General features: G+C 45.1%; 1 protein-coding gene across 12 annotated transcripts in view; it reads right to left on the bottom strand.

The window, feature by feature from the left end:
- FAT1 (FAT atypical cadherin 1) overlaps window positions 1-13433 on the bottom strand; it is a 105456-nt gene extending 92023 nt beyond the window's left edge. For 8 of the 12 annotated variants that reach the window (XR_015286535.1, XM_086887977.1, XM_086887980.1 and 5 more), the window contains exons 1-2: window positions 11027-11149; window positions 1846-5134 (exon numbers count right to left, since the gene is read on the bottom strand). Coding sequence is in view for 11 of the 12 variants with exons in the window: in XM_086887977.1 (XP_086744103.1) it covers window positions 1846-5113 (3268 nt within the window). In the remaining variant the exon portion in view is untranslated. Of the gene's footprint in view, window positions 1-1845; window positions 5135-10952; window positions 11150-12903 lie in introns of those variants that run through there. The other 4 variants (XM_086887978.1, XM_086887983.1, XM_086887984.1 and 1 more) reach the window with 3 other exon arrangements.
- Window positions 13434-14106: the final 673 nt, after the last annotated feature.

Here is a 14106-nt window from a genome sequence, read left to right as displayed (position 1 = left end):
TTGTCAAGTTTGTACATACTCAATGTCCTTTCCTGAGTTCCTAAAGATCAACATTTGATGGAAAAAACACATCAACCAAACTGAAATAAACACTTTCTTCCCCACACCAGTGTCATAAGTTTGTTCAGTAAGATTAAAAACTAGCAACCCTTCTTTACCACCACTCCATTCCCACCAAATCCCTCTACTTTCATCCCCAAAGAACTCCAAACAGTAGATACCAGATATGAATACAGACAATGCCTCTCCCTGGCCTTGAAAATACAAAGCCACTGTTCTGGACATTATTATTAAATAGAAGCTTTGGCCCAAGCTCTGCCAACTTTGTAAACCCATCTGATAAAAAACAACTTACTTGAACTCACACTAATTCGTTAGTCAAGTAAACTAGCTTTGTGCCAAAAGAGTAGAGAGGCAGCACATGCAGACACCCAATTCTGCCATGGTACTACCTACCCTTAAACAGGTACATTCTCACTTACTGCTACCTACCACTCCAACAATAAATTGACAAACTCAGACTCATCCTATAGGACAACTAGAGACACTTCTAAAATACCATAACACACAGCGAGCTCTAATATACTTATGTCAAAAGAAATGCATAATGATAGACAAATTAATATTATGCACAGATACCAAATGGACAAAAGTGAAACTACAAGGTCTTGGAAAGAAAGTATTCAATTCTCCACTTTGAGAAAATCTGTTTCACTCTCTTAGCTATGTGGTTTGTTAAAAGCAAAGCTAAGGGAAGCATTGCTACATTTCAATCTGTACAGTTTGTTCTTTAGCCACAAAACAGGTAATTTGGTAACTGACTTTCTAGAGAAGAAAAAATAGTTAGGAACAGCTGGTTCACCCAAACCCTAAGGAGTAAAGTGGCTTCATGAGTCTCTATTATCCACATTCACGACTGTGGGAAGAATATAGAACACAACGAGTGACTATTGGATGACTCAGACATCATTCCCACTTTTTATTCTCAGTTACAAGCTTTTTTTTCTTTGACATTGATCACATACCTCATCATTTACCTACATGTAACTTGTAGACAAATGTAGCACCAGATTCCTCCTCAAATTATTTCAAGATGCTTAGATAATTGCAAAATATCAATGTTCTGTCTTTATCAAAGACATAAATGAATAACTAGCTACATAGACATCCAACCAAAATGTTAAAAGCCAGCACTAGACTGGAAATAAAATTACATTTCTTCTGAACACATGACACTGGAAAAATTCTAATGCTGCTCATCAATGTATGCGTTATTTATTAAATAAGTCAACAGTTCAGTCTGTTTAATATGAGGTTTTTCTATGGCTGCATCAATGTTTTCTTTGGTAGAAGCCTTCTGATGAAGAAGGCACTGGTTACTGAATTCTAGATTCTAGAGCACCTGTAAACTCTGAAAATAACTAACAAAACCAGCACGAATGGCAATATCACATCCACGCATAAATCCAGTAAAAGGAGCGAAAGATAATGTCACTTAAGACTGGAAAGAATGACAGTGTCACTGTCCACAAGACACTGTGTGTGTGTGCTTACATGAGGCAGATCTCCATTTTATATCAAGAATATTCCTACTTTTTCTGGGTGGTATAGATTTTAAGACTTAAACATGGCTTAAGGTAGGCTAGATGGAAGTGGGAATATTAGAGAGAAATTACTTATCAAATGTATAAAAATAATTTCACTTAAGTAGCAGACACAACTATACACACTGTTGGTGACATCTTTTTGTCCTAACAAGAACTATTGTCAACTGTGACAATGCTGCTTCTCTCTTTCCTGGCATTTGATTTTATTTACTATATGAAAATAACAAAGCCACCTTACCTTTTTCTTCGTCTATTCGAAAAACTCCTACACCAGATCCATCTCTGATGGAATATCTGATCTCCCCATCTCGTCCTGCATCTTCATCATAAGCAGATACTGTCATTACTGAGGAGCCAACAGGAGCATCTTCTTTTATAAAGCCTTTATCTGCGAATATGGAGAACTGTGGCGGGTGCAAGTTTTCATTCACATCAACTATCTCAACCTCAACGTAACACGTAGAGGACAATGAGATGGGTTTTCCTTTGTCCTTGGCCCGCACTGTCAAGTTATAAAGTTGCTTCTTTTCATAATCCAGTCTTTGTACAATACGTACTGCTCCACTTATTTTGTCAATGTCAAAGGTGCCGTCTCCACTGTCCAAAAGGCTGTACCGTACTTGACTTGACTGGCCTAAATCAGGATCATAGGCTTCTAGCCACGTAATAATAGTTCCCTCAGGAAGATCTTCTCGAATTTTCACATGGTAATTTGAAGGAATAAACTTGGGAGGATTGTCATTAACATCTTCTACAGCCACTTTCAAAATAACTGTTGAAAATAACTGAGGTTCTTCAGTAGGCTGGTCCCTAGCCTCAATTTTCAACAAATAAATGTGCTGTTCCTCCCGATCCAGGACCCCTACAACTTTCACAACTCCTGTCACAGAATTTATAGTAAACTTGTCTGTATCTGTAAGAAGAGAGTATTTCACTTCTCCATTAGCCCCCAAATCTTTATCAGTAGCTCCAATTTGAATTATTGCACTGTTGGGCTCTTTATTTTCACTTACATCAACAAAATAGCTGTCTTGGAGGAACACCGGTGGGTTGTCATTAGCATCCAAAATTTTTATATCTAAAAGGGTCCAGGCAGACTTCTGTGGAATTCCAAGATCATAGACAGTAATATTGAGAATATATTTATCTTTTAGTTCTCGGTCAAGGGGAGATAGAATTTTCAGCACTCCACTTTCCATATCAACAATGAAACTACTGTCTTCGTTACCTGCAGAAATAACATATACTAGCTTTCCATTGAAGCCAGTGTCAAGATCAGTAGCATTCATAGATATTATGCTGGAGCCCACAGGCTGGTCTTCTTTTATCTCAATGCTACTGGGGAGAGTACTTCTAAACTGAGGTGCATGCAGATTGACAGAGTGAGTATCAAAGAAAACATCCTCAACTTCTCCACGATTGTGCAACTTATTTGCTTGTAAGAGTTTCTCTGCAAGCATTTTGGCAACACCAGTTTCTTCACATTGCAAGTTGACAGGTTTGCGACTACTAGCTACAGTTATGTTGATATACAATGGTTTTGCAAAGTTCTCTCCATCTGTAGCTGTAATTTTCAAACTGTAAAAAGACATTTTAGCACCTAGGCCATCTATTAGTGACTGTTTGAGGGAAAGGACTCCAGAATTTGGGTTCAGGCTAAATAAATCCAGTTCATTTCCAGATTCAATTTGGTATCTCACCAACTGGAGCTCATCAGCATCAATAGCAGATACAGTCGTTATTTGTTCTCCAACACCAAGATCCCTGGGGATTATTCCCTCACAATTTATTTTCTCAAACAGAGGTATATTGTCATTCAAGTTATTTAAAATAATAGTAACAGGAGCTTCAACTTCTCGGCGATATGGTATACCCCAATCAGAGGCTCGAATCCTTAAATTGTAAACCCTTGGCATCAATTCATAATCCAAGTCTTCTGAGGTACTAATAATCCCACTGAAATGGTCAATCACAAACGGCAAAGGATTTAGGTTTGCAATGCTATAGGTCACATAACCATTTTCCCCTTCATCAGGGTCTTTTGCACTTACTCTCATGACACTTGTACCTATTGGCACATTTTCATCAAAGGAGGCTTTATAGGATGTCTGAGTAAATTCAGGAGGATTGCTATTCATGCCTAGTACCTTAATTAATACTTTTGCAGAAGCTCTTCTGTCACTTGTCACAACTTCAAGTTCAAAATGGGATGCATATTGTGCTTTTATGGGTTCTAACGTGGTAATAAGACCAGTGTGAGTGTTCAAATTGAATTTTACTTTTCCTGGTGTGTTTTTAAATACATATTTTAAATGAGGGTAACTAGGCACAGCTTTCACCATTATCACAGGTGTGTTTGGAGGAGCAAATTCACTTATTTCAGCTCTATATATCTCTTTTTCAAACCTGACAGGACCAGACTTAAATTGTGGTGATGTCACATGAACAACTTTTACAGAAGAAAACTGGGGGGGATTCCCTTTATCTTTAGCTTGAAGGGTAAGGTTGTATCCAAAAGGGTGACTCTCCCAGTCAATGGGACCAATGGCTTTTATTCTGTATTCTTTGCCACCTGGAACAGACCTGACTGTTTTGAACTGTTGAAGCGCATCTCCTGCAACAATATTTAATGATGCTATTTCCCCATTTGAACCCTGGTCATTGTCCTCTACGGTTACAATTGCATACGCTGGATCTGTGTCTGATTCTGACGGAGTCAATGGAACAGCTGTAATCACAGGGGCATGCTCATTCGCTTGCTCTACATGAACAGTTAGTTTTGCCATACTGCTTATGCCACTGCTACCATACAGCTTCAGCCCACGGTCCACAGCAAGAATTTCCATCTCGTAACGCTTAGTGTCCGAGTAGTCAAGTCTACCAGTTAGAACTACCACTCCACTAGTTGGATGTATAGCAAACACATCTGTTCTTTCTTTAAAGCTATAGTAGAACTCTCCATTTGTTCCTATATCTGCATCTGTCGCACTGACTCTTGCGATGCTGGTCCTTATTGCTGTGTTTTCAGGCAAAGAAACACTGTAAGATGTTGGAGAAAACAAAGGCCGCAAGTCATTTGTATCCAGTACCTGTATCCTGACCTTCGTGCGTGTTTCAGCATTTGTATTTTTTTCAACTGCTTTAACAGTCAGCATATAATGATCCTTCACCTCCCTGTTAAGGATGGCTGTGTTTCCTCCCTTGGTCCGTATTCTCAAAAAGCAAAAGTTTCCAAGAACGTACTCTTCAGCTTTGAACAAGTTCTCACTGTCACCAGAAATAATTTTGTATCTTAAGTCCCACAATGGATTTGTAATGTAAATGCCCATTTTCACTGGATGCCCAACGTAAGTCTTGGCTGCAGAATTCTCATACACAGTGGCATTATACTGTACTTGTGTAAATTGCATTGATGGAGCATGGTGTGGCCTTTGATTTCCTTCACAGTTTCCAAAATGCTGCACCAGCAGCATCAGCAGCAACAGCATAGTCAAGTATCTTCCCATGGCAGCGATTACAAAGAAACCCTGAAACAAGAAAGAGATGTAGTAAGACTTACGATTGTTCAAATGTTTATCAAATAAACACTGATGCTTAGATCAGAATTCATACTTGAAAGAAAGCTGTAGGTTACACATTTAGGCTATATCCTTTTCTTGCAGAAAGCATCAAACTTATTTGCAGTGATAAAAACACAGATAAATTAAAAACTCCTAAAAAAAGCCAAGAATCCATTACATTAAAAGTCTAGGAATTAGTAATGCAACACAAGAGGAACACAGAATTAAGTTCAAATGAACATTCCCATTAAGCAACATGCTAGAAGAAATACGTCAATGCTGTCTGCTAGGAGCAAACTAACTAGATCTGAACTAATCTGGAGTAGTGAACATTCACTCCAGTTCTCTACTTCACACATGACAATGATGTCTAGTAGAAAATTCTCCTCCCTCATTTAATTTAGATTGTAAAATGGTTGATGTCCAGCTATGTGGAAGTAAACTGCAAGAGCTGGCTTGATATTACCATCAATTCTTATAGTATCCTATGTACACCTGTTCCAAGAATTACAAATATTATAATCAGAGAATAGTACTGTACTGTATTCCCTCCAGCTCTGACTATCCTTGTAAGAGTAGTTCTTACCATAAAAAAAATACAATAAAATCAAGCACCACTAAGGTGTAAAGCCCATAAAGGATAAGACATATTCCTTTATTCCCCTCTCAGAAGAGATCCGAAACAAACTAGTATCAAGAGCTATGGGAACAAGAATCTATCAAAATTACTGGTGGAATATTTCAGTCAGGTTTCTCCAACACACTCCAGAAATGACAGAGAAAGAGCCTGGAACAGCAAGACAGTCATAGAGGCACACGTTCACTGGATTTGCCTTTTGAAGCCAGTATAACATTTTTGCTATGTAAATCGAGGCAAGACTGCAGTAGGAAGAAAGGCAGAAACCTCAGGAACACGACGTCCGGGACCCCCTTCTTCATGCGGGTTTACGGCAACCGTCTTTACTCCTTCAAGTCTCACAGTATAACAAACCAAAGCTTCAGAAAGCTCCCTAAACAAGCCCAAGCTTTCAAGATCTTGGGGGCATAATTTCTTTCCACCAACTAGAAAGCAATCTGACATTGTCTTGATTACTTTGATTAAGTAGTATACATTTATTTCTTTCTCCTTTCCCTGAGTTTTCTTCCCTGGCCAATCTGCTACACAAATCAAACTAATTACTCACTGTGTCATTCTTTTATTGTTCCTGACCTTTTTCTCCCCACATTTTAGCCCTAGTTTGCCCTTATCCCATTGTTTGGCTGTCAATCTCTCCCAAGTGCCTATCTTCATGCTAGTTCTGCTCACCACTGCTAAAATAATACCACATGTTGTCTCCTTCCTCCACTCGCATTTTCTCTTACAGTAATTTCTCACTTCCCTACTTCCTACCTCCCCAGGTAGATATGTGAAAGACCACACTGGCTGACATTCCATGGACTTACTCTGCCCACTAGCAAACATCAGAGCAAATTAATTTACTTGTGTCAACAGTTCACTTCAAAACCTTAGAAGGAATTCAGTCACAGATATTACTAAGTAAATGATTTTGACAGGAATTTAAGACTCAGATTCACACAAGCTATAGGAAGCATTGCAGAGAAGTAATGAAAAGGAATATCCTTTTGGAAAGAGAAAAAAAAAACGTGCCTTTTCTTCCAAATCTAGCATTTAAGTTGCACAATTAAAACCATAAATATAGCAAACAAAAAGTGAGTAAGCAAATAATGGAAAGCATTAAAGCTCCTTGAAGTAAGTAACTAGCTGGAACCAATATTTACAAGGTCTTAACACTGAATGAAGAAAAGGTTGGGACAGCAAATGAGTGAGGCTGGAACAGTCACCACTTCAATGGCTTCATATTATTCCTCCCTATCTGCTTTCTTTCCCAGGCTATGATATGTCCTGGGAATACAGAAACATTTGGGTCACCAGGGCTTTATGTCCCAGCATACTGCCAAGTTAACAAGTATTCGCTTAAAACCAAAAAAAAAACCAAACAAACAAACAAAGCAAACTCTTAAACACAACCGAATCATTGCAATAAACAGCTGATATCACTAATTCCAAAACTTTGAAAATTTTAAGATGCCACCAGACTGGCCTAAAAGGCAATGTTAAGAAGATTGCTTAAAACATCATTTTAAAGCAATCAAAAAACCCAGCTTTTCCTCCATCTTGCTGGAATTTTGGAAGCCATCTATTACCAATGATCTGTTACTCAATGATCAAATTGATCTTCCCACAGATGCTTCCCTCTTTTCTCCCTCAGCTACACTAGGATTTTTTATTATTATTTTTACTTTATACTTAAGTCCAAAACCCAGTTTTACTTCAGATGCTGCAGCACCTGCTAAGTCACTGCCTATGCTTATGTTTGGCAACAGGCTATTTGAAGCGGTGGATTTATAATGTAAAACAGTGTATCTGTTTGTATCTTTTATCTTTTGCCTCTCACATCTCAGGCACATTAGATGGCACGTGTACCACACTGAGATGCATTAAACTGCATTAAGATATCTAAACTTGCCATTAATATTCAAAGCTGAACATGTGTAGGTTTCACTATTACTGTAAGTATTTTTCTGTGCCATAATACCTTGAGCACTTCTTGCTGCTCTTCTGAAACAACTTCATGTCTGCTCGGATCCAGCAACAGGCAGCCCATTACTAACAACAACCACCAGTGTGAGAATCCAATCCTCAGCAGTAACCCCCACGACTTGCTGAGTCACAACCAAGAATGTTAAAGTATCTCTCAACTGAACAGCGAACCATGTCAGATAAAAACAAGTTAGCAATTTCTTTCTGGATAACACTATTTCCATCTTGTCATAATTTATACAGCTACTAAAAACTAAAAAACATTGATTATGATCATCCAATAATCAACATAGTATATTCTTGAAAAATATCTAAAGTATTAAGCAATCCCAGTTATAAAGACCACTAACTACTAAGAGAAAGTATGAAAGCACTAAGATAAAGTGATAATGTGTTAGATATAAACTCAGATGGCTCATTACAGCGTGCCAAAATGACTGAATTTAAGAAATATTTTAGCCAAAGGCTACACTTTGAACTCCTAAATTTTTATTATCTTTGGAATATGACCAGTTTAGGATTTTCTGTATCCATGCTCAATATATAAGACAACCATTTGCTTACCAAAACATCATAGCCCTAAATTCATAAGAAGTGTGCTTTTTATTTTGAAAAGCTACTTTCAAACAAACTTTATTTTCCTATCTGGAAATTATTATTCAAATAATTTTTATTTATATGCAAATTTGGCACTGGGATATGTAAGACAGTTTTACTACTTAGTTACAACATTATCAAAACTATTAACACATCATAACATTAACATAACTTGTGCATAAAAAAAATATTAGTGCAACTTAGAAATATGAACTATCCTCACATTAAAGGTGTAAGTATAATTTTGGAGCTAGCAGAGCTCAAATTGATAACTGATAAATTAAGATGACTGGATAAGATAGCAGTAATACAAAAGACTGTTTCTCTTAGCAGGAAATTTATGTAGTAATATAGCAGTATGTAGATTTCAAAGTTTATAGTTTGAGATTTAAAAGTTTTAAGACTAAAATACAGAACTTAGTAAACAGCAATTTCAATGCCAAGCAAGCAAAAAAGAAGACCAAACCAAGTTTATCTTGCTTATCATAGATACATTGAACCAAGCTTACCATATATCAGTGGGGAGCACACTCTGAGATATTTACTCCCCCACCAATAGAAGTCACAGGTAGAAAAAGGACCTAAATCAGGCCATATAGTCTTAGTCTCATTGCTATTCTTTTTCTACATGCAAGCTCTACCAGTTAAGTCCAGAATAACCTACCCACCAAGCAAAACATTAACTGTTTACCTTAAAGGTCAGTTTTGATCAGCACACCCAACTGATGCTGTCTGACAGAAATGCACTGTGAAACTAAACAGTCATGACAGAATTTCTAGTGTAGCAGTCTAGGAGAGACCGTGTGACTTTGCAAACTGCACTAACTGTAGTCACACCTACCCTTTCAATTGTTTAAAAGCAATTATTTATGTAGTCTGATGGGAAAAAAGAAATACCAGGTTTAGCTATTTCAACGCACTTAACAATCAAACAAATTAACAGTGTATTTTGCTTTTCAGAGAGTGAAGGTGTTTGTTTTGGTATTCAGAAAATTAACACATGATGAGAGTCTACGGTAGCGTTACTTTAGTAAAGCTGGTAAGTTATTCAGAAAATGTACATTGTCTCAGAGATTAATGTAACAGATTCAACTTGTGACTAAAGTCCAGTAAGTTTTATGTTTGTATTCCCCCATGAGTTAATCCCATGAGCTATTTTGATTTATGTTTTCGAGATATTAGCTGTTAAAAGAAAAATGCAGCAGCTATATTCCAACGGCAGGCAAAGATTCTGAAACCAGAATGATTTGATGACCTAAGATTCACATGGAGAATTTCGACTATTTATCTGTAGGCAGCTCCTGGTGTATCTAACATGAACTCATCAGCTGTGCAAGTAAGAGTTTGATTGAAATTTAGCATGGCACCCTAAAATTTGTGATAACAAAAATAGTTATACTGATTTTGAATTCAGTTTTAAACTTAAAAAAAAAAAAAAGGAAATCTTCGAGAGTTTAAAACCATCTTACACTTGTTTACTTGAACTGATAGCAGAGTTAAGGTAGCCATACAAAGTTCTTTAGCAGGCTTAATTAAAAAAAAAAAACAAAAACACCCACAAAACCAAAACTATCCTTCCTCTGGGATGACTACTAAAGCTCGCCTTTCAGTCTTCTAAAATAAATTTTAGGATATCAGGGTGAATAAAACAAAAACTTGAAAAATAATTCACAGCATGCAAGTAAGATATTTACTCGCCAAATAGTTGCATTACTTCCACACGGTTAGAAAAGCAATTGGGAAATACACATCTATTAGACAACGTTCTTTTCTTTCACAGACAGCAGAGGCTGGTAAAAGAATACAGGTAGTATTTCCTCCGCCACTCCCTAGGAACAACTTGTCTCCAAGTACTTAAACCGCAAGAAAACCTGCTGCTAGAAGGCAGCATTTCTTTAACTTAGTAATGCGTTTCCGAAAAAAAAAAAAAAAAGTTTACAACAGAGGGATACTATCAGCGGTAACACACGAGCCAGATTAAAAAGTGCATCTTTCAAACATAATTTTGTTCTGCTTCAACTGCCCTAAAGAAGAATAAAAGCAGCAGTGGAAGCCGACTGGTGAGTGCAGCCGGGCTCTTCCGGGGAGCCGCTGCCAAACGTCGGGTCCTGGCGGACGCTGCCCTTTACCTTTCGGAGCAATCCGGTTGGGAACGCAACGAGGGACGCGGTGTGGAAGTGCGAACAAAGGAAGAAATTCATCCTAAGGTACTTCTCACCCGCGGCGAACCGCCCCTGCCGGCTCACCCGGGAATGAAGTTTGCAATGGCCCATCAGAGGCACTCAGACACCTTGCCTCGGGGAAAAGCACCACCGCCAGCTCTCTTCCCCTGCCCAACTCAGGCGGAACCTGCCCGCTCAAGTCCCGCTGGCTGTCCGGGAGCGCGGCCCCGGCTCCAGCCGGCCGGGCCGCCGCCAGCCGCGGGGGGAGCGGGGCGCCGGGGCCCGCGAGCGCGGGGAACAGGGGAGGGGGCGGCCGCCGCTCGCAGCGCGTCCCGCCGGGGCCCGCAGCACGAGGCGGCCGCTCGCCCAGCGACTCCGGGCTGCCTCATCCCCGTCCCGGCCTCGCCTCGGAGCCTCAACTCACCAAGGGGTCCGCGCCGCCCGTCCTTTCCCCCCACCGCCAAACTTCTGCCAACTTCGGGCTGTCCCGGCGCTCACCTCTGTGCGGCTCGCCGCCTGCGGGGCGCGGGCCGGGGCCAGCCCCGGACAGTGCCTGCCGCGCCGCTCCCCCTTTCTTCCCCGGCCAGCAGCGCGCCTCGCCGCTGCCTCTCCGCCCCCTGCGGCCGCGGCGCCCCCCGCCGCCGGATTCCTCCGCGGCGCTGGACGGCCGCCCCTCCGGAACTCGTTTCTGCGGCGTTCGGCTGGAGCGGCGGCAGCTCCCGCACCCCTGCCCGGCCCCGCCGTGGAAGGACGAAACGCGGAGCAGAACAGCGGGGGAAGGGCGAGCGACGACCACAAGGTGTTCCTCCCGGTGGCCTGAGGCTGGGGGACCCCTCACCTCCGCCGCGGTCACCCCGCTCCTGCACGACGGGAGCGGCAGGGAATCGGCTGCCGGTCCAGGAACGCGGGCGACTTCGCGTATGGCGAAGTTCTACCCCAGAAAGGCTACTCAGAAACTTCGGAAAGATGCTGCCGGGGATGTCTTACGGGGATGGCAAGAAAGACCGTCAGAGCCCGCGGGAACACGCGCTCTTCTGCCGTCCGAGGAACATCGGGTGGCTGGGACAAGTCCCGCATCGGTGGCACCCAGGAGCGCCCAGCGGCGACCGCAGCGCCTCGGCCACCGCTCTCCTTCCCACAGGCGGCCGAGCTGCCGCCCCCGGACCGCGCCGGCGGGCTTGGGCTCACGCCTCCCCACCTCGGCCGGGCTGGGCCGGGCTGGGCCGGGCTGGGCTGGGCCGGGCCGGGCCGGGCCGGGCGGAGGAGGGAGGTCGCGGCAGAAGCCAAAAGCGACTGGCGTCTCCCGTGTTCCCCGGCACCGCTGTAAGGAACTGCGCCCTGCCCCGGCGTCGGGAAAAGCAGCGGCAGCGAGAGGGAGTGCGGAGCCGGGTATACAGCCGGGGAAGCGCAGCGGAGAGCACCCTGCTGCCCGCGGAGGGGGTGTGGGCTACCTCTCCGTGCCCTCAAGCGGAGAAGCGCCCTGCCGGATCCAGGCTGAAGGGATATCTGTCACTCCCTTTCCCTCCGTTGAAGAGTAATACTCCGAAATGGTCCTTGAAGGATTCCCCGCTCATTAATAAGTGATCACACATAATAACGATTAAATGTTTGCCTGGGGAATCCTGTCCCAGCGGGCTCACTACGAAGCCGGGTTGCAGGCAAGAGCCGCCAGCGGGGGCGCATTTACCACGCATTAGCCCCGCCACGTCTTTTATTAGCCACATAAATAAATACAGCCAGCGGCGGAGGGAGCCCCTCTTCAACCACAGCCCCACCCGCCCAGGTCAAAAGGAGCCAACGCCGCCAGGAAGCGCTGGCTCTCAGGGTCAGCAGCCCGCAACCGGGCGGCTCCGCCCCGTAGCGCCCGCGCCCCCTCCCCGGGGCCGGCCCTGCAGCCCCCGGGCCGGGCACCGGCTGCCCCGCGGCGGCGGCGGCGGTGCAGTTCCGCGGCGGCCGGGCAGGGGGCGCCGCGCCACAGCGCACGGGCGGCGGGCACTGCTGCCAGCCCCGACTGCCAGCCCCGGCTCTTCCGAACGGAGCACAACCGAGCCGGCAGCCCCGCGGCGACCAGCCCGTGTCCGGCTGCAGGGCTTCGGATCGGAAAACTTGAGCCTCGGTCTCCCCCGTGAAGGGGGCGGTAAAGCTTGGGGTACCTTCAGCTCCAGGTGCGCGTAGCTTGGCATGGAGTCGACGTGCGGTATATATACACGTATATATAGATATAAACGTACACACTCTACACAATTAAAAACCGAGGGCTGAATCCAAGACCTTACTGTTTTCAGTAGCGCAACAAATTAGAGCACCAGAACTCTCGAGGGAATCATCCTTCTCAGCGCCCTGCTGATAATAAACTCATTAAACAAAGAACTCACCAGACCAGCTGGACTCGGCACTCTTCTCACAAAGTCCGCTCCAGCTCAGTTCATCTCCGCACGCTTCCTCCCCCCGCTTTCTTTTTTGTCCTCAGGAGAAAGCGCGGTCAATGCTCCGGTGCCCGCACGCCCCTAGAGCGTGAAGCCCGCGGTGGCCCTTTGGCTCAGCGCGGCCCCGGCGCGCAGCCAGCGCGGCGCCCGGCCCCGCCGCCACAGCGCGGCATGCCGGCTCCGACCCATCCGCTCCTTCAAACTTCAGCGAGGGGAGAAAGGAAAAAAAGACGGGGAGTGGGAGAAGAAGAAGAAGAAAAAAAAAAAAAAAAGAAAAAAAAAGAAAAAAGAAGAAGAAAAGCGAGAGGGAGGGAGAGATCCAACTTTCTTAAGACATGTCCAGGCAAAGAACGGGCAGAGTTGAGGAGTTACAGCAGCGGAGAGAGTGAGAGTGGAGACGCTGCGCCGGATCGCCGACTCCTTCCCTCCCTCTCTCCTTCCCCCGCCTCCCTCCCTCCCTCCTTCCCTCCCTCTCCCTCCGTTTTCTTTCGCACTCTGTCCGTCCCCCTCGGACCCTGCTCACGGCAGCACCACTCCCCCTCCCCGCTCTCGCCGCTGCAGTCGAGCGCGGCGGCGGCAGGGAGCAGCGCGGAGCTCTGCGCGCCTCCACGGCTCCGCGCGGGGTCTCGGGCGCAAACCGGGGCTGCTGCCGCCCTCCCTCCCTCCCTCCGCAGGTGAGGCGCCGTGCTCGGCTCGCCCCCGCCGCCCCGGCCTCCCTCCGCCGCAACTCTCCGTGGCCGCCGCCGCTCGGAGGCCCCGCTGGCTCCGCCGCCGCAGCGCCGCTCGACTCGGCGGGACGGCGCTGCCCCCGCCGCACGCTGCGGGCTCCCCTGGCGGCTCCTTCCCGGCGGGGCACAGCTTAACCGGGAGGCTCCGAGTGGGCTGATACGGGAATCTCTCACTCTCTCCCAACCACCTTAAGAATAGTCTCTCCTCTCCTCTCCTCTCCTCTCCTCTCCTCTCCTCTCCTCTCCTCTCCTCTCCTCTCCTCTCCTCTCCTCTCCTCTCCTCTCCTCTCCTCTCCTCTCCTCTCCTCTCCTCTCCCCTCTCCCCTCTCCCCTCTCCCTTCTCCCTTCTCCCTTCTCCCTTCTCCCTTCTCCCTTCTCCCTTCTCCCTTCTCCCTTCTCCCTTCTCCCTTCTCCCTTCTCCCTT

Source organism: Cyanistes caeruleus, chromosome 5 (assembly GCF_971803275.1).
Source record: "Cyanistes caeruleus chromosome 5, bCyaCae1.hap1.1, whole genome shotgun sequence".
Lineage (NCBI taxonomy): Eukaryota > Metazoa > Chordata > Aves > Passeriformes > Paridae > Cyanistes > Cyanistes caeruleus.
The sequence above is the reverse complement of the archived record's forward strand: the minus strand, read 5'-3'. Positions and strand labels throughout refer to the sequence as shown.